Source organism: Streptopelia decaocto (assembly GCF_964273445.1).
Source record: "Streptopelia decaocto genome assembly, chromosome: 2".
NCBI classification, from domain to species: domain Eukaryota; kingdom Metazoa; phylum Chordata; class Aves; order Columbiformes; family Columbidae; genus Streptopelia; species Streptopelia decaocto.
The window spans coordinates 155,385,307-155,409,902 of record NC_138655.1 but is presented as its reverse complement, the minus strand read 5'-3'; the positions used below and the strand labels follow the sequence as shown (position 1 = coordinate 155,409,902).

Genomic DNA, 24,596 nt, shown 5'->3' with positions numbered 1-24,596 from the left:
GAGCATTAATCAGTAATGCTTTTGAATGCAAACAGCTAAGGCTTTTTAAGGATACTGCACAGGGGAGAGAAAAAAAAAACAAAACAAACAGAAGAACAGGGAAGGGAAACTTCTGAAAAGAGCAGAAGAAGGATGTGGAGGCAGCTCAGTGTTGTTCTGCTGTGTTTGTCCAAAGAGGTGTATATCTTTCTTTATCTTTTGCAGTGCCTAGTGCAAAACAGGCTTCAAAATACTTGGAAATACTGGTGTGTGCTCAGGATAGTATGGCAGTATGTATGGTATCCTTGCTTGCCTGCCTGCCTGCTGTGGTTGCTCCGGAGAGGATGGCAGATCTTTGGGAGAGCTGCTCATTCCTGCTGGTGGAGACACCAGAGTCCCTGTGATGTCCAAGGGACAGCCCGTCTCCATGGCTTTTTGCACCTCTAGTGGGATTTGAACAACTAAGTGTGTCCAGTGTGCCAGGACATGAAGATGGCCTGGAGGAGCCCCCGGCCCCTCTGCCCATTTCCAGATAGCTGAATCCTTCTCTCATTTGTGAGAATACGCCTGTACTTCTCAGATCACATCACACATCTGTGTGCATCTGTTTCGTTAGTTTTGCAGTTTTTAAGTTGTTTTGGGGTTTTTGTTTTGTTTCGTTTTGGTTTGGTTTTTCCAACAAATCCATTTGTATGAAAAAGGGAGATTTTAAACATTTGTGACTTCTTAGTTATTACAGCCAGAGCCTGCCTCCTGTGTGTATTCTGGTAGAGGCTGCAGAGATGTACCTGAGGGCAGGATCAGGCCTGTAGTCGATACTCCAGCATTTTGAAGCTCCCAAGCACTCAGATGCAAAGAAGGTCTGGCAGCTACTTGTCGATAACCTTGTAAACAACACCCTGATGCCCCAACTCAGGTAACAACTACAGGATCTTTTACTGTCAGAAACACAACAAATTAGAAGGAACAATGGACCAGGAAAAAAAACACAACAAAACAAAACAAAAACCCCACAAAACTGGAAGTATTAAACCAGCAGTAGCCTCAGAAAGTGTCTTCTGTCTGTCAGGAGCTTGACATCATCCTAACATGATCTCAGTCCTCCTCATTGAAGAGGGGTGTCCTAAAGATTGTCCTCAGAGAAACAGTGGTGGGTATTGCTGGTAGCTGGGACTGTGGATAAGGAGCTGGTGTTGGAGTGGTCAGGATTTGGCCAGGCTGCTGCTGATGTGCACACCCTGGCTCAGCTGGACACTGTTTGCTCTTTGTCCCTGTGTTGTTCCCTCAGGGGTCCTTGCCAAGTATCAGAAAGAATCCAAAGGTGACATGTCTTCTGCTGGAGCATGGCAGCTTGTGATGTTATTGCACAGAGCCACATTCATCTCACAGAAGCAAAAGTGGACCAAGGCTAATTTGCCTTCAGATTTGATGGGGTTTGCTGAGCTTGGGCTTGGCTCGGGCCATATAGCAACTCTTGAGAGATGTGGAGTTAAGAAGCGACCTTGTTGACCATGCAGAACACATGGGGTTGTCCTCAGAGCCCAGCATGAACCACCCCTCTGAAGTCAGCTTCTTTCCAGGCTCTCAGCATCTAGGCACAGGGAAGCAAAAAACACTGGCCAAACCCTCACCCACTGCCTCAACACAATGTTCTACAGGAGCAAGGGGGCTGCAAAGCTGTGTGAGCACAAAATGAACTGTTCAAGCAATTAAAACACATGACTAAGGAGAAATTAATGACATTTGCAGCCCACACCTTCCCTGTGCTTGAGGAGGTGCAAATCTCATGGCTGGGCTCATTTCCCCAAGATGAGGGGCTGCCACCTTCTCATGGCTGCCAAACACATGGGAGTTCCTTGCCTGCGTCTGTTCAGCTCCACGGCTGTATAATGATGATGCCATCAGGTGGTAAGCTTTTGGACAAGGATTTGACGTTTAAAACATGTTCTATAAAGCATGTCCTCAAAAACACCAAAAAAGCAAGTAATACTTTGTTCTACATAAGCTTGTTGCCTGTCAGTGGCAGGGGAGACCATGTGTTTGAGAATGAACAAAGGGTCACTGGGTGGCCTTGCAGCTCAGGTTTTCTTAAGCATCTCTTGGACAATGGCACAAACATCTTGAGAATGGTTGTTGTGTGCTTACAGGGACTGTGGCATCGGGTTGAGCCTAGAATTTGGACTCAGCCAAAAAAGATCTTTTTTTCTACAAAAGGTTGTTGAATTGTTTAGTGACCCTGCAAAATTACGTGGTGGTTTTTTTTTCCACCTGACTCAATGAGACAACTGTGAAAGAGGATAAATTGTACTGAAACTAATAGTGCTGCAAGGCTATTGCTGATATCAGCACAGGAAAATGTAGGTTGGATATAGTAATATAAAACAGTTTTATACTATTTATATGGACATAACTACTTTGACACCCATTTTATATGTATTCCAGTGGTGGAAGTCGGTGTAGATTTGCACTACAGCAACTGAGAGAAAAATTTGCTTGTGTATGTATGGAAGGTGTCACGGTGGTCTTCTGAAGCCATCCCTGAAACACGTCAGTGAAGGTTGATATGAACAATGTGTCTTCCCTAACCATGTAAAAATAGTTGCTTTCAAACTATACGATAGTAATCGATTTGGACGTGTGGTTGGTGGTTTGAGATGATGTAGTAATTGATTTTAAAACAGATGGCAGCTGTCAAATAAGCATTTGTATTTATTTGATGTTTCTATGAGAACCCTTGGGGTTTCACTATCTCAGAAGTCTTTTTTTTTTCTCGTTTCCTAGACCCCCTATCTCTTCTCTGATCTCTCTTCCTCTTATGTTATTTTGATGCTTCCTACTGACAAATTCTTTTGAGCTTTCTTTCCTAATGTAAGGCATGGCCTTTATGTTAGGCTTTAATTTCATTTTGTTTAAAATACCTTTTCATTAACATTTGTAATAAAACAACAAAATGTCTTCATCACACCAAATCCTTAATGACATGAGCAACATTTACAATATATCACACAAAAAAACACATTGATTACAGTTCCTGGATTGCTGCACTTTACCACATCAGCAAACAAAAAAAACCAAAAACAACAAACAACTCATATAACTCATTGCATAAAAGTTAAAATATTCTGTGATGAATGGGTCTATTGACAGAAAACTAGATACGTTTGTGTGTGTGTGTGTGTACATATATTTGTATCTACTCAGAGGAGAATCAAACTATTTAATTTCTGTCTTTGTCTTCTGTGGGCAAAACATTAATAATATTGCTCTGATTTCCTGAAAAAGAAAATGTGGTGTCTGGAATGAGAATTTTAATTGTATAAAATAAATTTATTTATTTAATAGGTAAAACCTCTTAAGTGCGTCTACCCATTACACCCTTATTTTGACCTGTTGAGATGCAGGAAGCGTCTGCTTTTCTAGATGCAGTAAAAAAAAGCCTTTCTGCTTAGTCTCCAAGGACACCTCCTCAGCTGTTATAAATTGAATTGATTTTTTTGAAGTTAATGACACTGTGGTTGTTAACTGCAGCTCATCTATATAACACGAGGGGTTTTAAACAAGGGTGGACACATCATTCAGATCTCCAGATCTCTTTGTTTATCTGCAGTACAAATGAGTGAGTCATTTTTTCTTGAAAGAGAAAAGGTTAGTTTCTGTGCATTCGTTGTAATATTTTTTTCTCTGCATTCTTATTTGAAGACATCCTCAGTTAAAGATTGAGAAGTTCTTAGGACCAATCTTGCATTGACTTGCTGGCTCCTGTGGAAGAGCTTTATGTGCCACCACCATTGGGGCTGTTTTGGGATGATCACCACTGTGCTCCCAATGAGGGGTAGCAATCTGGACACGGAGGGGTGGGCACATCTTAAGGATGGCTGTGGAGCATTGGGATCCTCCCTTGCACAGAGCAGAAGTAAGTAGACAGCCAAAGGAAAGTGACCAGTCAGGGTGCTGTCTCCAGCTCTTTTCATTGTATATGGGAACTGAGGTATTAATGCCTGTAATATGTATAGCCTCAGTGGGTAAATTGTACAGCTAATACAGCTGTATGCCTCTGTTGACTGTGATGACAGAAAAAACAAATATATTTTTTTCACCTGAAAATTATTTCTTTATTCCTTGTTCTCAGGTTTTCATCCTGACATGAAATTCATTCATAATTTTGGAAGTATTAGAAAGGGCTTGCAATGGTATCTGTCAGAGGATTGGTCTGTCGAAGCACCCTGGTCTTCTCATACACATCTCTGCTTCTCTTAACTCACACTTGCAAGTTATTTTACAAGTTATAAACAATGTCTAAGCCATTAATGGATTTCCTTGTCAGTCATTGGTGAAGAGTTTGTGATGCCAGATTTTTGCCACCTTCAGTGGAAAGGCACAATTCACTCAGGATGGACAAAGGCTGCAGAACTAGTTAGATTTTTAGAAATGTATGAAGAAACATGAAGACACCCCCATGGCCATGGCATTTACATGTGTTTATTAACAAAGAGGAACTCTCCCAGTCTAGAACTCTACATAAGCCTGGGAAGTGGATTTGTCATGGAAAGGTCTGTAGAAATACCACAATGGCAGATTATGGTTCACAAATTTAAAACATCCACGTGGATTTTCAAATGTGGTCTATATGACAGGTTTTATCTAGAATCTGCTGGTTGCCACTGAGGTTGCAGCAGGTGATGCTTTTCCCTGCATTGACTCTATAGGGGAAGGCAGAGGTCTGGACCCACTTCAGTGGGACTGTTCAGTGCTTATACAGAAGTGGACATGAAAATTAAAAGTGTTTGCTTTCTATGGACAAACCTCTGCTAAAGGTGCTAAACAAATATCAGAAGGAATAGCAAAATCCACTTGTGAAGATTCTTACAGGATTGGGGTGAATGTTGTCCATGGAGGAAGGGGCCAGATAATTTTTAAAATCTCTTCCAGCCCTATTTCCTATGATTCCTTGAAAAGTTTGTTCCCTGAAGTAAGATACAAGTCTCCCCTTTCAGTACTCTTGCAAGTACTGCTGGCATTAACTCCGTTTGAAACAAGCAGACTCTTCCTTTGCTTTCCTTTTATACATGTGCTGGGCTACTTTTGGATAACATGACTAGTAGAAATATCCATCCAATCTCTGAACCACTGTGCAATCCATCCAAGAATTACCCTCACGGTATCACAGTCAAATGCTGCTTCCAAACCCAGATGCATCACATCTTGTTACTTAGCAGCTGAGAACCACAGCAAGGGGCTTCTCCTTTCTGCTTCCTGACGGTGAGCAGAAAACCATCCATCAGGAAACATGGTCTTCTGAAGCGATGGCATTGCTGCTGAGGACAGCCTGATTAACTCTGGATGCTATTCGTGTCTTGCTACCAAAGACTGCCACCTATGTACTGCACTGAATGCAGCAACCTTTAATTCAGCTCAGAATATTCCTCTCATCACACCTCTGTTGCTGCCTCCAGTTTGTTTTCTCATCCAGTGATATTAAAGTCTATAAAACTGATATATACCTAGTTGTCACTGAATATACTCTGACCTAGGACTTTAAACGCTCCTCCTGAGGGTCTGTTAACTTAGATGACTTTGTTTCACACAGCTTTGAAATGATTATTCAATTGATTCTTATTCAGCTAGAAGAAGGCTTAAAATATACGTACTGTAACACTCCTTCAACATAAATATACCCCTGGATTACCAGCTGGCTAATATGTGTCCCCACCAAAGAGTCACAGTTCTTAAGCAAGGCCATCCAGCTGTTTCAGAGTGGTTCAATATTGAATGTGGTAACATGGAGTAAGCATTGACTTGCCCCAGACATTGTGCCTGAACCCAGCCACCAAGCCTGAACAGTCAGTATCTCAGTCCTTCTTCAGTTACAGCAACCGGACGCTCCACTGTCACTGTTTTTAGGGTTTGCACGCCCCAGTGCTATGGCTGGCAAGCAAAGCTGTAGAGAAAGAAGCAAAGAGCCACCAGCAACTGAGTGTGACAAATCTCTGCAGCTCACTCACATCATCCCTACAGCACGTAGCACCCAGCAACTACAAGCTTTGAGGAAGAGACTAAAAGTTTTAATCAATTATTACCTTATACTCTGAGCTAGGAGCTCGTGAGGTATATGTGGAGGGGGGCTTTGGTATTTAAGAAACTTGTTTCTTATATATGTGAAGTGGGTTCTGAACTGTCTTTAGAAAGACCCAGGAGTACTGAATGCAGAGAATGTGGTAAATGCAAGCACAAAGAATAAAATGTCCCGAAGAACAAATTGTCTGCAAATTGGGTTTTATTTTCAGCTGAAACTTTCTGGTATTAATGCATTTTGTATTTCATAAGAATGTTCTCTGGTTTGCTAAAACTAACTGATCTCTTTAATAATGGCAAGGTCCTGGCTTTGTTTCAAGACAAAGGTTCACACAATTAAATCTTATTAACAGAGGACCACAAAACCTGCACTAAAACCTTTCTTGGCATGTGACTTTCAGCAGAACTGCTTCATTAAGTCTGAGATCTTGGAGAAAATGTTTACTGATTAAAGTCATTCTTAATTAATGTTAAAATGTCAAGGATTCATCTGCCATGCATTTTTATTCCTTTCCTTTATGCTCTTATTTATGTCTTTAATGAGCAACCAACAACAGGCGGGACAATGCAGCAAAGCAAATCTGCCAAACGTGCTTTCCCATGTAATATTTGTAACTTCCTAGACATTTTTCTGAAACCTCACTTAGGTATTGCCATTAAGTATTGATTAATTAATTTTGTTATTTGTAGAAGGTGTAACTGCTGATAGTGATTTTCCCTTGCACCTTTTCTAACATTACCTTGAGTTTTATCTCAAGCGATATGCAAGTCTGGATTAACAAAGGTATTCATTTGCTCTATGATAATGGTCTGTCTATTGTCTTTATCCAAGATTTTTTTTTAATAAATAAAACACTCTTCAGTGCATTTCTACTCTTCCGGTTGAATCATATAGTGTGGTATATAAACATGATGGGTTCGAACTCTGAAAATCCTCATTTGTTTTTGCAATGACCAGCAGTAACAGGAGACGTTGGAACTACTTGGACTTGTGTAGCAAGACGTCAGTGATGAAGGCTTAGAAACACTCTGCAGCCTCTTTAATTCTCATTCTCACATTAAAGTAATGAGACCTGTCTTCCTGCTCATCAATCTGTGCAGCATATGCAAGTCCTTCTGCTATGGTTTAAATAGGAGTGACTCATATGATATTAAGCCTCTTAATGAAAATGGATTACATTATTGCCTTTCACAAAATGGGAGGTTTAAAAAGCCAAGTTAGTGTCTTCCAAATGTTAGTAACTGGAGACACTTTGGACAAAGAGTGAATTTGATAGCTTTTCTGGATATCTATAAGCTGAAGTCATTTTTACAGGGAAGGATAGTAAATTATAAGAAAAAGTATTAAAAATTAGAAGTTCTTTGAATTTGTGTTTAATGATAATTAGGTTCTGCCAACCTTCAAAATAATTTGTTATGATGACAGTCTTGTTTTCTCCTTGCATATTTGAACTCTGATGTATTTATATTGACATCTCTCTGAGTACCTTTTCAACAGCAACTACATTATTCAAATCACTAAAGAATCTGTAATCCCAAAATTCAGTGGTAAAAAGGATCAGTCACTGACTCTGCCTGGTTTTTGATAATTGCTTTGCAAAAGTGACTTAAAAAATGAAATATGAATAAAAGTCAAGATGGTATTCAAGCCACAGACAAGCCTGATATCTTGTGATGTGATGCAAAGCTCCAGCATTGCATAACCTATAGAAAATTTATATTTTTGTTTATTCCCACTGGCAACAGACCTTAGGAAGACTTAAATTGTAGCTGAAGCACTTGTACCTAATTATAAACAGTGTTTTAATCCATTGATATGTATCTGGTGTGACTTTGTGAACTCTTTATGGAGAAGAACTGAATCTCAGTCACCACAGTTCTCTGCTAGGGCTGTGTGACCATGTGGTAGATGTGAACCCAAGCTCTGCCAACACATGCATGTATATTTTATATGTTCACATATCCATGTTCAGGACACATAGTAGGAGCAGCAGGGCCTTTTCTGCTGCCATGAATTTACATACTAACATTAATAACTTGATGTTGCTTGAGAAAGCTAATTATGCTTAATAAGCCATATATTCAGAGTAATTCTTATAAATTGTGTTCATTTGTGTATACAGCATAATTTAATGAGTATTTTTAATTGTGGCATCCTCCCTGTGCTGTGACTAGATTGGGATTTTCATATCTAGGCTGTTTCATTTATTGCTAACTGGTAATTTATGTCTGATAGCCTTTTTCCTTTTTTTTTTTTGATTAGAGGAAATCTTGAAGACTCATATTGCTCATTGGTGGTCTCCTGATGGCACCAGGCTAGCATATGCAACAATTAATGCCTCCAGAGTGCCCACCATGGAGATACCTGTATACACTGGCACCCTTTACCCTACTGTTAAAACATATCATTATCCAAAGGTAAGGTAAAGTATACGGTCATGTTGTTCTGTCAAAAAACAATATTTTTTTTTCCAGTAGGCTCAGACAGAAGACTGTATAATGGTGCACATTCATAAGCAATAAAAATAAACAGATCTAAGGGAAGATCAGCTGTTCCCCAGTAATTGTGATCTTCATTACTCTTTAGTTGCATTTGTAAAATTGCGCTTTTCTGATTTGAGCATCAGTCATTCTAAATACAATGATAATAAAATTTTAAAATTCTTGCTTTCTACCAATACAAAAGCAATTGTATTTCCGTGCTAGAATGGAGTTATTGGTGTCTGAGAGTTTGGAAGCCAGCATTTCTACATTTAGATACATTTTCTTTTATATAGAAGGAAAATGTAGTATTTGGGTTTCCTTAGAATATCCAGGATGGCTTAATATCAGAGGAAATAGTCTGGTTTGGGAGACATGTTGTGCCTGAGTGTTACATAGAACACAGTGAAATACAGAAAAGGCTTAAAAGCAACTGTCTCCTTGATTGCAGTGCTCCTGCAGCAGACACACAGCACCGGCACAGCTCTCCACCTGTATTGATACACTTGCTGCTCTTATTGCTGTAATTTTCTACTATAAGGCAGTACTGAAGCGTGCTGTGCTGTGGTCATTTCTTCTGGGTGTCTCGCTTTATGCACTGATAACTTAAGACCTCACATGTTGGTCCAAATTGAGCCATAATTTAACAGGAGAATTATCCACAGGTTTTGTGGACAGTAACAGTGACTCAGTGAGGGATGCCCTTTCCTACAATACAGAATAAATCAGTATTTTACCATGTCTACCATCATCCTGTTAGACAACCTTTTCTCAAAAGATACATAAAATAGTAATATGTCTGGTCACCATGAAAAGTAGCATCTTTTACCAAGGCTAGAGGTGTCCTAAGTAAAGTTACCCCTTGGTTGTGCCTACCTACCTCTCCATACCTCTGTGCCATGTCATTGCAGTTTTCCTGTGAATCACCAAGGCAGTCCAGTCTGTACGCTCATACAATGGGATTTAGTTTTATAACTCAAGGGGATTATAAAATGATAAGTGAAAACCATTCTGTGTTACATAAGATATGGTAATTTATTCTTATTTTAAAATCCAGGCTGGTATGGAAAATCCAACTATTTCTTTGCACGTCATTGGTCTGAATGGACCTACCCATGACCTGGAAATGACTCCACCAGATGATCAGAGAATGAGGTAGGTGCTTTCTAGCGCTGGGATGCTGGACCCTCTTTCTCTCAGAGTTTTTAATCAGACCTTGACTTTTTTCGAGATGGTCTTTCTCTGCCACTCTTAAAGAGTTTTATTTTGGGTAAATCTGCTTACAATTTTTCAAATTGTTTTTCTTCTTACGTGTATTTTTTTAGAACATTATTATTTTTTTACTTGAAAATGCTGTGGCCCATGCTAACTTCAGAGTAGCGTTATTTTTAGAGAATTTGTCAGAATGTCCCCAGATCCATAGGAACACATGAATTGCACATGTAATCACAGGAATTGTAAAGGGGATACTGTCTGCAGCCTGTGTGAAAGACCATGAAATAGAAACAGGACAGCCCTATAACACAGCAAACACAAGCTCACTGCTTCAGGACATAAACAAAGGAATGAAACCAGGTGGAGATTCTGCAAATACATTGCCAAATCCACACTAAATATAAGAGCAAAAGCTCATTGCTGTTTCTAAGGCAAGTGTATTTTAGAAGTTGGCCTACAATTCAACCAACTGCTTTGACACCCTTTTCTAATTAAGTGCTTAAGTCTGCATTTAGAAAGAGTTTAAAAGTTTGACTTGAACTTCAATGTGTGCTCAAAGCTTGAGTTTCCTTTATAGGTCTGTGAACACTTGAAAGGAAGATCACGTTGTTCAGGAGAGAAACAGCTTTAGCTAATGCGTGGTACTCCTCCCTGCAAAGCTCAGAATTAGAATCCAAATCCAGGTTTCAGTAACTTTAATTCAAACTTGAAATAGCTTTATAGCAGGCCCAGAGAAATCAGATTCTGCTTCCATGTCTAAAGTATCCATAGTGACCCCTCCAAATGTAATGCTGCAAGATTATCCTTCCTAGGTTCAGCACTTGTTGTGTAGGACTATTCAACCAACACGTGTGCTCACGGTTTTTTAATGATCACTAAATTAAATTGCTCAATCTGTGTTTCCAGTGACAATAAAGACAGAGTAGAGCACAAAACTAAAGAAACAAGGCAGTTTGGAGGGCAGGGGAGAATGCAGGGTTGATCTTCATTATGCACAGTAAATATATAGGGCCTGTGTATAGGCCGTGTAGTCATCTGATGCGAGGATACTAAACCAGTCGGATTATGCACAGTGGGAGTTGCCTTTCTTTGCTGGGAAAGTTAGTGTCAGCCTCAGAACATGTTTTCCCTGAATAATTCTAAAGTATTCCAAATCTATTTATGCAACAAAAGATATATATGACCTGTCACCAAACCAAATGGGCATAGCTGCACTTGCCTTTCAGAAAAACAACTTCAGACTTGTACACAACAGGCAGCCATTTGGGATCAGAGGATCCCCATAACAGTATTGCAATCACAGGATCAGAACGACGGCTCCTGGACAATATAATTTTTCTGGTGCTAGCATGATCTGTAAACAGAAAGACTCAGAAATGTTTTAATTATAGTAATAACTTGAGACTTCAGGATTCAAGTGTTATTAATGAATTTGTCATATATGGTTATGGGTGGTTGTAATTTATTTGGTTGCAATCAATATTGTAAAATGATGCAAAATATATCTTAATTAGCCTCTGTATATTTCATCAAAACCATGGTGATTTCCACCCCTAGGGCATGATATAAGTAGTGCTGCTAGAGCATTAGGGATGCATTTTCATTATGCATATGTTTTCTGAAATGAGAGGATTAGTGTGATAACATTTCATTAAAATAGACAAGAGGAATGTAACGTACACTTAGTTACAGAAGACAGTTTCAAGGAACGAGGGGAAGCTGATGATAAGGATCTTCAAGCAGAGTGGTCCTATCGGAAGCATTTCAATGTGCTCCATCTGTTCTCACAGATGATATATGGACAGAACGGTGCTTCTTGGTGTTCTTTTTATGTGGAACAAAGTGGTTTATTACAATTAATAAAGCTGAGAATAAAGTGGAGATATGCCAGGGTCTTTTTTCTTTCAGAATTAAAGAAAGTCAGAAATCTTCCACAGAACTGGGATATTTTTCAGTTAAAAAAAAAAAGGCAAAGCCGATGATGGGAAACACATTTCATGGGGAAAGGTACAATTTTGATAATATTTTCTTTTTTAGAAATCTTTCATTCTGAGCATTTTTGCCAAATTTTCTCCAATGCCATGTTTTTTTACTCTAAGACTGGAAAAATAACTATACAAGTATCTGCAGTTGTCTGCTGGCTGCCATATCTGTGGACTCGATGGCTTGAAGAGGCTTCAAAGGGAAATTGAGACTCCGTGCCCATCTCTGGGGTTGTAGGGAAGATATTGGCCTAAAATAATAATTAAAGTTTCTGAGAAAGAACTGTGGCACCTGTGTTCAAATAGTAAGAGGAATGTAAAAAGTGAATGTATGTTGTTCAAACTTTAAATTGGATTTATGGAAAAAATGCTCCAAGCCACAACATGTTCTAAATTCACATTCCTTTTATGGGGAGACTGAATCTGCTCAGTTAATTTTGGAGAGAAAGAAGAGATGGTTATACAGTTTAATTTTGCTTTGTTGTTTCTTTTTCCTCTTAGGGCCTATGCTGTTGCTGATAAAGAGTAAAATTACAGTTTTATTTCAGGCAGTGAATTCTCAGACTGCTGTTGTCTCACCTGGAAGTATTCTTCCTTCCAGTGCAGTGGATGCAATCATTGAGGTCTTTTGTTTCTTTTCCCCAGCCAAATTCAGGCACTAAATATTACTGAAAACTACAAAATCAATTTCCAACTTGTTATTTTGCTAGACAAACGGGTCTTTGTTGCTTTTGCCCTTTCTCTTCAGTATATGCAGGAGCGCTTGCCAGAACACAAAGTACTCTCCAGTGACACGGCACATTAATTCCAATGAGAACAACAATTCCTTATACATATTTCATAGCAAACAAATGAACTAATAAATTTTTTATAGACTGTATGCAGTGAAAAGTCATATTTTAATTTAAGGGTGTCTTTGGCCCACATAGCCCAGCAGTATATCATAACATCAGCAGTATATTATAACATCACCAGCTTTGTCATCTCAGCCAGAGTTTTATGCCACAGATAAATTGGTGAAGCCCTGAGTTGCTGCAGAGGTGGACATCTGTGAGCACCACTGCAGACCAGCTCTGAGACAATGACCATCACTGTATTTATTTGTGACCCTGCATTTTCCAGCCCAGCCAAAGTGGTTTCATTGCTCGCTATTACACAAACCTTCTCCTGTGTCGTCTAGGGCAAGATATTGATTACGGGACTGTGCAGCCCACACTGGTGATTTCCTCCAAGTATTATCACAACCTGAATATGTCCAGTAATAGAGGATGGTACAAGGATTGTGCGATGGTTGTTTTGCCGATGCAAACTGTCACATCCCTGCTGATGTCTTTATGGGAATCAGCTGCATTTGCTGTGTAGAAACCCTTCTCTCTCTAAATTCTATCTTCTTGCTATTTTCATTTTAATACAACACTCATGGATATTGTGGTGTGCAGTAGGGATATTTAAATGCTATTAAGTCTTCAGAAGCATAAAGAATCCAACCACTGGCAGTGATACGTCTGAGCCAGCCAGTTAGTGTGCTCAGAATGGAAATGGTTTGCAATTTCTTTTCTACCTGTGCATAAATTTGTAGCTCCAAGCATTTCAGTCCTTCTTGGAAGATGAAATAGCTTGAAAGATTCTTTATCTCAGCATTCACCTCTTCTTTGAAAATGACTTTCAGAAGTGGCAGATAAAACACCTGTACAGCCCTAAAAATGGCATTTTTAGGGTTTGAAATCCACACAAAAGGAAGCCCAGAGACAATCAAGACACAGCATTCTTAATAACCAGAGATCTCTCCTGGACCGTTTACCTGCAGCAGCCTCCAACTGCTGTGCCATGTGGCGATTCATTAGGATGTCAGTATTGTGACTTGCTTTCTGTGTGTCTGTTTGCAGGGACTACTACATAACCATGGTGAAATGGGCAACCAGCACCAAGGTGGCAGTAAACTGGCTGAACAGGGCCCAGAACGTTTCAATCCTGACGCTCTGCGATGCCACCACGGGAGTCTGCACAAAGGTAGGAGAGATGAGACCACTGGTCACTTTTTACCGGTTCTCACAACCTGTGCAAGGAGAAAGTATTTCAGTTTTCTTGCCTTGCAACCCAGCAGCTGGCACACATTTATATAGGCAGACACATAATACAAACAATGTTTGCAATATTTACTTCTTTTTTTTTATTTTACATGATTGTAAAAAGCCAGGAGCAATGTGTCCCTGCACACACTCTGTGTGTGATGTGTAAGAGACTGGCTATTTGTCTTGAAATAACTGTATACATGCACAAGCACACGCACATCAATAGTTTGGAACCTGAATATCTTTGCAGCATTCTAGTTTAATGGCGTTATATATATTTAATTACATTACAAATGGCTCATGCTCATCTACACACAATTTCATTTTAGTTAATGCCTTTTATAGACATACTAATGTGAGTGATGTATTGATACAGCCTGTGTAAGTATTAGCACATACCATCTTTTAAACTGGCATAGGTGTTTCCACAGTAGAAATGTGTTCTGATATATCTATCCCTTCAAAAAAGATGATGCAATACTGTGCACAAAGCACAGGGCAGAATCTTTTCTTATAATAACAACTTTTATTTCAACCTTTATTTTCTTCTTAACAAGCTTTGTTTCTTCCGGGATTCATGTATCTTGTGTATTTATGTGTTTTGCCTGTGTGAGTAAAATGCTTTCCTGAATGAGCGTGTGTGTATTCATCAGAGAGGAAAGGCAAGGAGAGCAGTCACTGGTTATACTCCCGAAACACATATTTAAGCAGTTTTCTTGTGCTTCTGCACAACTTTTCAGACTCAATCCAACTGCTTCCTGCACTGCTAAGTAAAATGTAATACACAAAGCATGGTATTTAATGATCTTATTTTGTTTTAGAAACATGAAGATGAAAGTGAAGGCTGGCTGCACAGACAGGTAACAGTGATCTTCTCCTTGCGGTCAAGTTTTTGGTAGGTTTTCTTTCTTTTTTTTTCCCCCCAAAGAAAAAAACTGATTTCCAGACCCGAGAAAGTCACTTGGAAGATGGCGTGGTTTGTATTACAGAAAACAGTTTCCCAGTAATAAACAAGTTCTTATTGGAGATGCCATCTTCTCTGGTATGTTCCACAGTTCATAGCCTGTAATTTACTTGGGTTTGAAAGAGGTGAAAAGCTGATGCTGGTGGAAATTCACCCACTGATGGTATCTGTGTGACACTTGTCAGCCTCAGGGGCAGTCCTATATACCATATGTTGAGACTGATGAAGAATTCAAGCAGTACAGTGCTTATTTTCTGGTGTTCTAGAAAGGAAATTAGTCCACTGTTGAAAACAGATCATAGGTCAGTTTATTAAAAGCTCCTATGTCCATTTAGAGACAAAATCATGCAGATAGGACTTTTAAGTCATTTAAGCTAAATTTGGCAAAATTATCTTTATTACTCTGCAGGTGTTTGCATATGCAAGAAAGGTGAAAAATAAAATTGAAGTGTTGATGAGGTAATTAAAACAATGAGAGCTTGCATAGTGCACAGAATGGGGAGACACTATCTGATGCAGTTTAATACCCTGTTTTAACAGGCAACCGTGTCGTGTAATTCTTCTGACACTGTAACTTGTTGTATGGCTATGTGCTGCCATCCCCTAAATGAAATAAACCAAAGATGAAAATAAACCCTGAAAAAATCGAAATAGAAAATAGGACAGAAAATCTAAACCCTCAAAAAGTTTTGATTTATGGGATTTTTCTTTTTTTTGTTGTTTTGTTTGTTTGTTTTTCAGAAAAAGGCGTTTTTTTCAACTTAAGTCTATATAAAACCTCTTCATTTCCAGCACATAAATCTCTGAAAGATCATTTATAACACTTCTCTAGCAGTCAGTTTGTGAAGTGACCTCAGATTTGATTAAGCTGTTCTCTTGAGAGAAGCTGCTGATGCCAATTCAGCCACAACACTGAACTGTTTTTCATGGGATACGACAACACCAGACAGGGAGTAGCATGTCAGATTAAGATCTTGTACTATGTTTTTTCCAAGTACAGATTTAAAGCATTTCACATTTTTCATCACAGCTTGTTCAAAGGATCCAAGAATCTGTAGAAACTGCAGTACAATGATCTCCTCTAGTCCAGTGGCTGTCCTACAGCAACAGGCTATGGCTAATCAGAGGAAATAGATTCTGTGCTACAAGTATTTCAAATAATCTTTCACTGGTATGCTCGGGTATAGAATAAAGATGCTGCTGAAGTATTCTTTACATTCATAAGGACAGTGCTGGCTTGAGTAGGAACAAAAGCTCCAAAGAGAACAAGAAAATTAAATTACCTATATCTTGTATCTTAAAAAAAAAAAAAAAAGAAAAAAAAAAAAGAAAAAAAAAGGTACATTAAGGGATTCATTTATTTTATAAATCCAAGGATAGTTTTAATCCTTTCTCTACTATTTACTGGGACTTCTATTAATACAGTATAGTAGAACTTCTGTTCTCACACTGCTGTGGTTCTTTAGTCATTTACCTACTACATGAACAGGCATTAAAAGATGCTGCTTTGTCCTGAACAACCTCAGTAAATGATCTGTCAGTCTCTAACAGGCCTGCTCCAGGGAAATATAGTTTGCTTTACTACATCTCCAAACATTGTGTGCTTCGTTTGAGGTTAGAAAAGGATGTTCACTGCAGCCAAATGAGTCAGACATCAGTACTAAACTAAAGGAATGTTTGCTGTGGATTTGGAGACATTTGATAGCACTGTTCGACAGCTTTTTTTAAGAGTCTGAAGAATTACAGAGCTCTTTCACCTGTATTTCTGACAACAAAATTACTTAAAATTCTAGTTTTGACTGAATATATGATTACTAGGATAATTGTATTCTCTATATTTACCTTTTTCTCTATGATACATTGATCTAGATAACTGGAAAGTTATTTTCATGGCATGTGTGTCTGACTGAGAATAATGTGAAAATGTGAGATGCTCATGTGAGTCCCTTAACCTCTTTAAGTAGGAGATCCATTGCACATTAGGCAGCTACTGAAGGAGCTCAGGAGCGTGTCTCAGCTCAGGATGAAGACTCCTTTGTTCCGACATTTTAATATAGCTGTATTCATAGGAGTCAGGTGCCTAATTCCCCCTGTAGACAGCCAGTGTGGTGAGCAGTGTGGTCACACAGTCAATGGACCTCAAACACCCACTGCCTGGCCGGCCAACTTGCTCTATATACACCATTGACCAGATTCGCTCTTGAGAAGTCCCCCAAATTTTCATCAGTAAGACCGAGGAATCTAACTGCTTGCCTCCTTCTTTAAAATACTCCTTCAGAGTACTCCATACACCTGGTTTGAAAAGCATAGAGGAGCTTTACCTTTTTCTTGGGGACTTAAGTGCATTTGGTCTTCCTGGAAAAGGGGCAGACTTCATAGTAAGCTCTGAGCAAGAGACAAGGAGAGAAAAACATCAGGATCAGAAGGTACCAGGAACATGAAGGAGTCTCCAAGGATGACAGGGTTGACTTTTTTCAGTCGTCTGAAATACTGAGAGATCTGAGATAGGGCATACAACCCATTAATTTGAATTTTGTTGTTGTTGTTGTAGTTTGGTAATTTCGTGACCATCCTGTGTATGGAGGGTCATAGTAAATGATCTTGTGTTCTCTTCATGAGTGAATTTTATTCAAGTTCAAAATCTTTGGAGTGCCTCTCTCCAACACAGGCAAAGAGAAACACTGCTGTCACTATCTGTGTAGCTGAAAAATAGGATATATTACCCAAAATACAATGACAAATATCCAGTGTCTGCACAGGTTTTGCTAGAAAGTATCTGACACTCCTTGTCAGATGATATGGCCAGTGTTTTCAAACCTTTTGCACAAACAAGAACAGGCAGAGGTTCACCAAAACTGCCTAGGGACTTTGAAAGTTTTCACTGCTTTTATTTATGTATTTGCTTGCGTACTTCTCAGCATAAAAGCCATGAACTTTACTCATACTTTTGTTTAAATATAAAAATTCTTTGAAACAGCAACTATAGCTGTAAACAATTTTGTTTCAATTTTTGTGAAGAAGCCATTTTCTAATAGTGCCATTGATGGTCATATACAGACAATGAGTCAGCAAGGGAGAAATAAGACAATTTCTGAACACCTTCTGAGGATAAACTTTACTGACATTTTAATTAATTTATTTATTTAGTTGTTAATACGGCCTGAACAAATTTAATTATAAACCAGGGTGTAATTTCAACTCCACCAGAGGCTGTAGGCTTTGACATTGATGTTGGCAAGACCAGGAGGTTACCACAAAATTGTTTAGTGACATGTAACCTCCAAAACTGCCTGCGTGGGCTGGCTGCCCCCACCTGACAACAGTTCCTTTGGGTTGCATTTCTGTTTCCAGTCCTCCTATTTCCCTCATGGTTCAGATCACCTTAGTTTGAAACTGCAGACTTTTTCTCTGTCAAAAGTTGAGATGCTGAAAACCTCACACCATTTTTCTTTTACAACTCTCTTGCTTTAATCCTGGCAAATTATAATGATTCTTACACATACTTAATAGGTGGTATGAACATAGATTTTTAAAATAAAAACAGAGTTCAGAGAAACTTACAAGACTGACTTTTTCACCCTGTAAAGCCCTTCTGTCATGTAACAACCACATAATAATCCATATTGTCATAATCCAAATATTCAAATTCTTCTGCCAGAGCTAACTAAGCAGCTTCTGGCTACAAACAGATTCTTTGATGTTTAAATGAAAAGTCCTGATTTCATCCAGTGGAGGGGATCAGTACCCAGAAGCACAATCTCCTCCTCTCTCTAGTTGATGACCCTGTATTTTGGTGCAGGTGCCCTGGCTTCAGAGGTGGCCGTTGGTGTGATGTACCCAAGCACAGATGAACATGGGGACAGGGATGGAGGGTGAAGCTCACCATTGCCGCATGGGCTGAGTGTGACAGGAGATGGAAAGAGATCTTGTCCCTGCGCCCAGAAGAGGAGGTGACTTCATTGTCGCCGTAAAGCCGATGTACATTTTCAACAGTTTGTTGAATTTCAGCAAAGTGTTTGCCAAAATGCAAAGGGTTAAAAGGATTCATGTCACGCCTATCTGTTTATCAGAACTATGTCCCTGTGGCACTCAAAGTATTAGGATATTTCCCTGATCTCTTATTATTTTCAAGGGGGGCTCTTCTGTTCTAGTGTTCTGGGATTCAGTCAATAATAGTCAACCAAATGCTCTAACTGTATCACATAGAGAATGTTTTAATTATGCGTCCAGTGTAGCTCCATACAGTATAAAATCCTGTACCAAAAGCCTTTCAGCCTGACATCCCCCAGTTGCTATCTGGGATAAGTGACCATCTCTGTCAAGACCCTAAACAAAGTTCTGGTTGTATTAATGCATTTTCTTTCCAGCAACAGGAACATGCGAACAGGCTCTCTCATAACATCAGCCAAGTGCTAAAGTTTCAGATCTGTCATCCGTGCCATCTACCTCCTTCCCCTGTAACTCTGAATGAACTTCAAACTAATCTGCACAACGTCTGCTCTCACTGGCAGAGACGTATTGCTGGAATATATAATGCAGTAGGCACAGATATAGAAGTATAGGGTGAATTCATTGCTATTTACTTCAGTAAAGGAAAATCTGTTGAGCAGAAGGCTTGCCCAAGTTATCACAGTTGTTTTTCAATGAGGTTTCTCCTGTCATGAAAGACATTTGGAAATAATATAGTTTCATGTTTCAGGTTCCAGAACAATGTCAGAAACAAATGAAACCATTATTTCATAGAGCTGCAACAACCTGTAAATGGGAATATTTTAAAATATACTGAAAACATGAACAGGGGAAAATAAAAGGAAAAACAAACAGTTTCAACACTTAACACTGTTGATAAATCTGTTAAGTAATGGAAAAGGATTAGTCAGTAAAGGACTGGGAGGAAAGCATACAGCAAGAACAATATGTTAGCTTATGCAAAATAAAAATGTGTATTTCTTTGCTGTAGGTGTTTGCATTATCCACAAGTCTCTTGGTACAACCAAGTTCTTTCTGGTTCAGTGTGGTGTCTGGACACATGCCAAACAGAAAGCCAAGGTGTTTGAGTAACAGTGAACCAAAGGAAGACCTAGAAGAGGCTGAGCAACAGCTTTCCTGTTGATGGCCCTTGAAGAAGAAGGATCAATGAAGCTGGGCCGGGGAAGGCAGGGTTCAGCCAGTCCCAGAACAGCCTGATATCACAGGACACATTCAGCAAAAGTTCAGCTCTTGTTTTAGTCGCAACCATTCAAGATTCAGAGTAGAGAAGCTTCATCTAACCAGTTCCCTTGGTACAGTGCTACTGTGTCACAACATATGGACCATCCTTCTGCTTTCCCTTGTAATCTGCTGTTCAACCATCTCCTGCAGTGGAGACTTCCAGTGTGCCTTGGGGTTCCTGTACAAAAAGAAGACAAAGACCCTTCCAGGAAATGCTGGCTTGCCATATGTGATGTTTGATTTTCTTCTACTGTGTCTCTTCTGTCTCTGGTTGAAAGTTGTAGTCACTCAATAAAAGTCAATCATCACGTTCACTGGGGAGCTCTGTGTTGAAGAGAGTTTGCAAGATATCCTCCCCTTCATAAATAATTCAGTGAAATAAACATTTGTAAGAGAGCAGGAAAATACAACAGTTAGTTGCTGCTAGTGGTGTTTCCTCAAGGACAGGAATAGATCAGTTCTTCCTGCAGAGTAAACAGGGTTTGTCATACTTGTGCCAGAGAGATTCAGACCATTTCTAAAGGCTTTATTCCAACTGCCCCAAGCAGTCAACTGCCTATGTGTACTTTTTGCTTTGCAAATGGGAGTTGACTTTCTAGACAAGGAACTCTCCTTGATCTCTGTGTCCCTGTGTTCCACAGCTGAAGGCTGTCTGCTTTCGCAAGAGCAAGAAGCAATAAACTTCAAAACTTTATTCAGTTTTCAGTGGGCTTTTTGTTTGCTCAGGTTGCTGTTAAAGACCTCTGTATTTCACTGGGTTTTGCAGTGATGATCAATTTTAATACAATAAATTAATGGTAATATAACCCTAAAATTTGCCCCTTACAGAATGAAGAACCAATTTTTTCCAAGGATGGTCGGAAGTTTTTCTTTGTCCGAGCCATTCCCCAGGGAGGACGCGGGAAGTTCTACCACATTGCCATGTCATCATCACAGGTGACTCACTCATTGCCACTGCTTTGGGTCTCACCTGAAGCAGAAAGCAATAAAAAGTAGTAACTGTGCTTGTATCAGCGAGACTGGAAGGTGCAAATGTAGAATGTGGATCTTGTGCATAAGAGAAAACCATTAGTGTGGCTTTATTGGGCATTAGATGGCATGAATTTCTGACTGAGATACTTAGAAGAGAAGGTCAACTGACTGTCTCTTTCCAAACAATACCATTGCTTTGGTTTGTTTTTTTAATACCTTCTTAGTTGTACATAAAAAAGTAAATCCCTGCACTGCCATAAGGGATTAATCAGAACCCCATAGGCACGCTGGATTAGAGGAACGGGTTTGAAGCTGTTCTGTGCTGAATTCATCCCATTATCTTCAGCGGAGTTATGGTTAAGATAATTCTCACTCTCTATTATTTCTATGCCTGAAAATTCACAGAAATAGCAGGGGTGGAAATTGCAGATGTATGTCAAAAGAGCTCCCTTTTTCAGAAGAGGAGCTCTGCTCAGATAACTTATTTTAAGAATAAAGAAATCTAATTCTCTTTTCTTTTGGCAGCCCAATAGTAGTGGCGACACCTTACAATCTATTACATCTGGTGACTGGGATGTCACAAAGATATTGGCATATGATGAAAAGAGGCATAAAATGTAAGTAAACTTTGGTCCGACAAATCAGTCTCCTCCTTTGTTTGGCCCCGGACTATAGGGTTAGTAACAATGGTGTTGTGTATGTGTCTGAAATGCATGAACATAAGGAGATGGAGATAAGAGAGCAGGAGAAGCTGGCTCCATTTAGGTTTAACCTCTCACGCCATTACATATATCTTGTGTTATTTTGATTTTCTCTGTTCAAAATTCTTCCAGTGACTGTTACATATGTTTGTGTAGGGGAGTGATTTATCCTGCTGCATCTTCTGATAGTCAATTTTAAAGATAGTCAATTTTAAAAAGAATCCTTTATTGACCTGCAAAAATATCAATGCATTAGAAAAAAAAGTATTTAGTTAGAATACAAAAAAAAAACAAACAAACAAAAAAACAAACAAAAAACAAAAACAAAAAACCCACCTTCTTCACACTTGCCCTTATCCTTGTAAAATAACTTCTTTATATGTTTACTTTTTCAAATACATTTCAAGAAATTATGTAAGAAAATATTTGGAAGGCTTTCTGGAATCAAATACCATATCAATTCCTTTCCAGACAAAGTTTCAGGTGGATACAAGGCTCTCACCTCTCAGTTTCTTAAGATCACTGAACAACTGAGTAAAAAGTCTCAGGAATATGATAAACTTTGAATGGTTATCAAGACCATGCTGATCTTTCAGGCTTTGAATGCCCCCAAGTACAAGCAACTTCAGTATGATATAAGGGTCCTTAACACTTGGCAAAGCTAAGTAGCAAACTAGCACTGAAGCTTTATTTGCATTTCAACTGGCCAGTCAAGCAGAAAACACCACGTACAATTTGTGCAATCCACATGTACATCTCGGCAAGTGCAGCTTTTTGGAAGCGGATTGGCAGGGCTGAACAACCTGTCTGAGGTGTTATTCAGCCCATGGATGCTACATTTGCTCCTGTGGTCTGTCATTATTGCCATGTAATGTATCTGGGGTATCAGTCTGGACCCTGCACGTTGGACTGAGCTTTGGTCACCTCCAGGACAACATCCCTGTTGCCTTCAGAAGCTGTCCCCACACCACAGGGCTTTCGCTGTTTAGCCAGAAAAGGAGTTCACTGCAGTCTCAGCACAAAACAAGGGCAAAGAAGTATTCTTAAACTTCATACTCTGTCTTCCCTGGAATTCCAACTCCCTTTTTCAAAGAGGACATTTCAGTGGGTTTCACATAGATAGAATAAAAGATTATACTTAGATAGGTAGGTACGTAGGTAGGTAGGTAGGTAGATAGATAGATAGATAGATAGATAGATAGATAGATAGATAGATAGATAGAAAGAATAAAAAGTGGCCAGAGAAGTAAAAACTGGTTCTAGAGAAAAAAGAGAAAAAAGAAAAAAGTGTTTAAAGGAAATTCTGAGCCATAAATCTTGAGGTAAAAATGCGAATGTCTTTCACTTAATCACTTGATCCTTTTTGATCTGCTGACATGACCAGTCTAGAACAAAATATTTCCACGCTGTTTTAACTGCAGTACTGCCTATGATGTACTTGCTCGAGCCTCTGCAGTGATGTGTCCCTCTGTGTGTTTTTCTACCTCATTTAAACTTTCCTTGCCTTTACAAGATCAGGAAAATGGCCATGTAAATGCAGATGCTGTAGTACGAGATACTTGTGAACAACTTTCTAATGATGCAATTGCCTTTCAATTTTTTTCTTCCCCAGTTATTTCCACAGCACAGAAGATTTGCCAAGGAGGCGACATCTATACAGGTATGTGCTTTACTAACTTTGCATACAGAATTTCCTGGTTTTTTCAATCTTACACAAACCATTACATAAGTAATTGCAATAGAAACAGTTTCATATGTGTTTGTCTTTCATGGCATTGAAAGATCTTGCAATTTGTCACTGGAGTAGATAGAAGAGCAAAACAATAGTAAGCAAAATGCTTGACTTTTGGAAATGTGGGGGGTTTTAGCAATTTTCTCATTTTATTGCAAATTTTCAATTGGTCTTAAGAATGATAAACTGTCACAAAACTGTCCAACACAACTGCTTAACGCTTGAAAAATTCAGAACTATAGAAACTAATGGTATTATCTGGTTTTATACTTCTAAATAGGAGTTCGTGGAAAAGTGATAGCACATCACCTCTTCACAAAATTGAAAAGAAATAACCATATGTTATGTTTACAAATGTTCTTCTGCAATTCTAGATGACTTTAAGTATCCTCCCTAACTGTATGATGAGTAAAAGACTGTTTTTTTGTAATCTCTTGGGAGTGTAGCTACTACAAAGTATTGTGGGAGCAGATTACAAAGAGAAGGAAACCCAAGCTTTTAAATAATCATTTTGGAATCATTATTCCATTTGTCCTATTTTCCCTCTCAGTCACCCTGCTGTCATCTCAGCATTTGCAACAAAGGGCAGAACTGGTGATAGTATCAGTTGATAAGGGGCAGTCAGTACATTTTCCTTCTCTAACATGGTCATACTTTTTTTCCTCAGTGGGAAGGAAAGTAGAGTGAACTAAATTACCTGTAATTGAATCATTTTTTCCCTTTCAAGATTTCCATGCCTGTTCGCTGCACTCCACCATTTTTTGAGAGTAGCTCAGCTCAGTGTTTATTTTCTTGAAGGAGAAAAGAACAAATCAAAATTATATTGACCATTCCTTTCTATCGCAATGGGATGAAAATCTCATTTTAAAAGCTGAGCCCAGGCACAGCTGCTCAAGAGCTGCTGGCATGACCAAACTGCTTCTCGGCATACAGCTCACCCTGGTGCCTCATTAACCTCACCTTCCCATGCAGGCAACAGGGAAAGAGAGGCCTAAAATGTCAACGTCCTTGACCTTACTTTGATTACACAGTGATCTTGGCCTCGCTTCAGGTATTTGATTTCCTGATCTGGGTAGTTTGACTGTCTCTTGTCCCAGCCCAAGAGTGTCAGATCAGCAGCAACCTTGACGTATGTTCATTGACCGAACTCTACCGGAGCTCTGACAGCTTATGTCAGATGTAGATCTTTTGGGTTTTTTTCATTTTTGTGTTTGG

The 24,596-nt window shown here is 39.1% G+C and overlaps 1 protein-coding gene across 2 annotated transcripts in view; it reads left to right on the top strand.

Moving 5' to 3' along the window:
* DPP6 (dipeptidyl peptidase like 6) overlaps window positions 1-24,596 on the top strand; it is a gene marked incomplete at its 5' end in the record, with an annotated part of 400,138 nt that overhangs the window by 334,761 nt on the left and 40,781 nt on the right. For both annotated transcript variants that reach the window (XM_082045833.1, XM_082045834.1), the window contains 7 exons: window positions 8,315-8,469; window positions 9,590-9,687; window positions 13,616-13,739; window positions 14,623-14,661; window positions 20,805-20,912; window positions 21,474-21,565; window positions 23,262-23,309. In XM_082045833.1, the coding sequence (XP_081901959.1) occupies window positions 8,315-8,469; window positions 9,590-9,687; window positions 13,616-13,739; window positions 14,623-14,661; window positions 20,805-20,912; window positions 21,474-21,565; window positions 23,262-23,309 (664 nt within the window). The remainder of the gene's footprint in view (window positions 1-8,314; window positions 8,470-9,589; window positions 9,688-13,615; window positions 13,740-14,622; window positions 14,662-20,804; window positions 20,913-21,473; window positions 21,566-23,261; window positions 23,310-24,596) is intronic.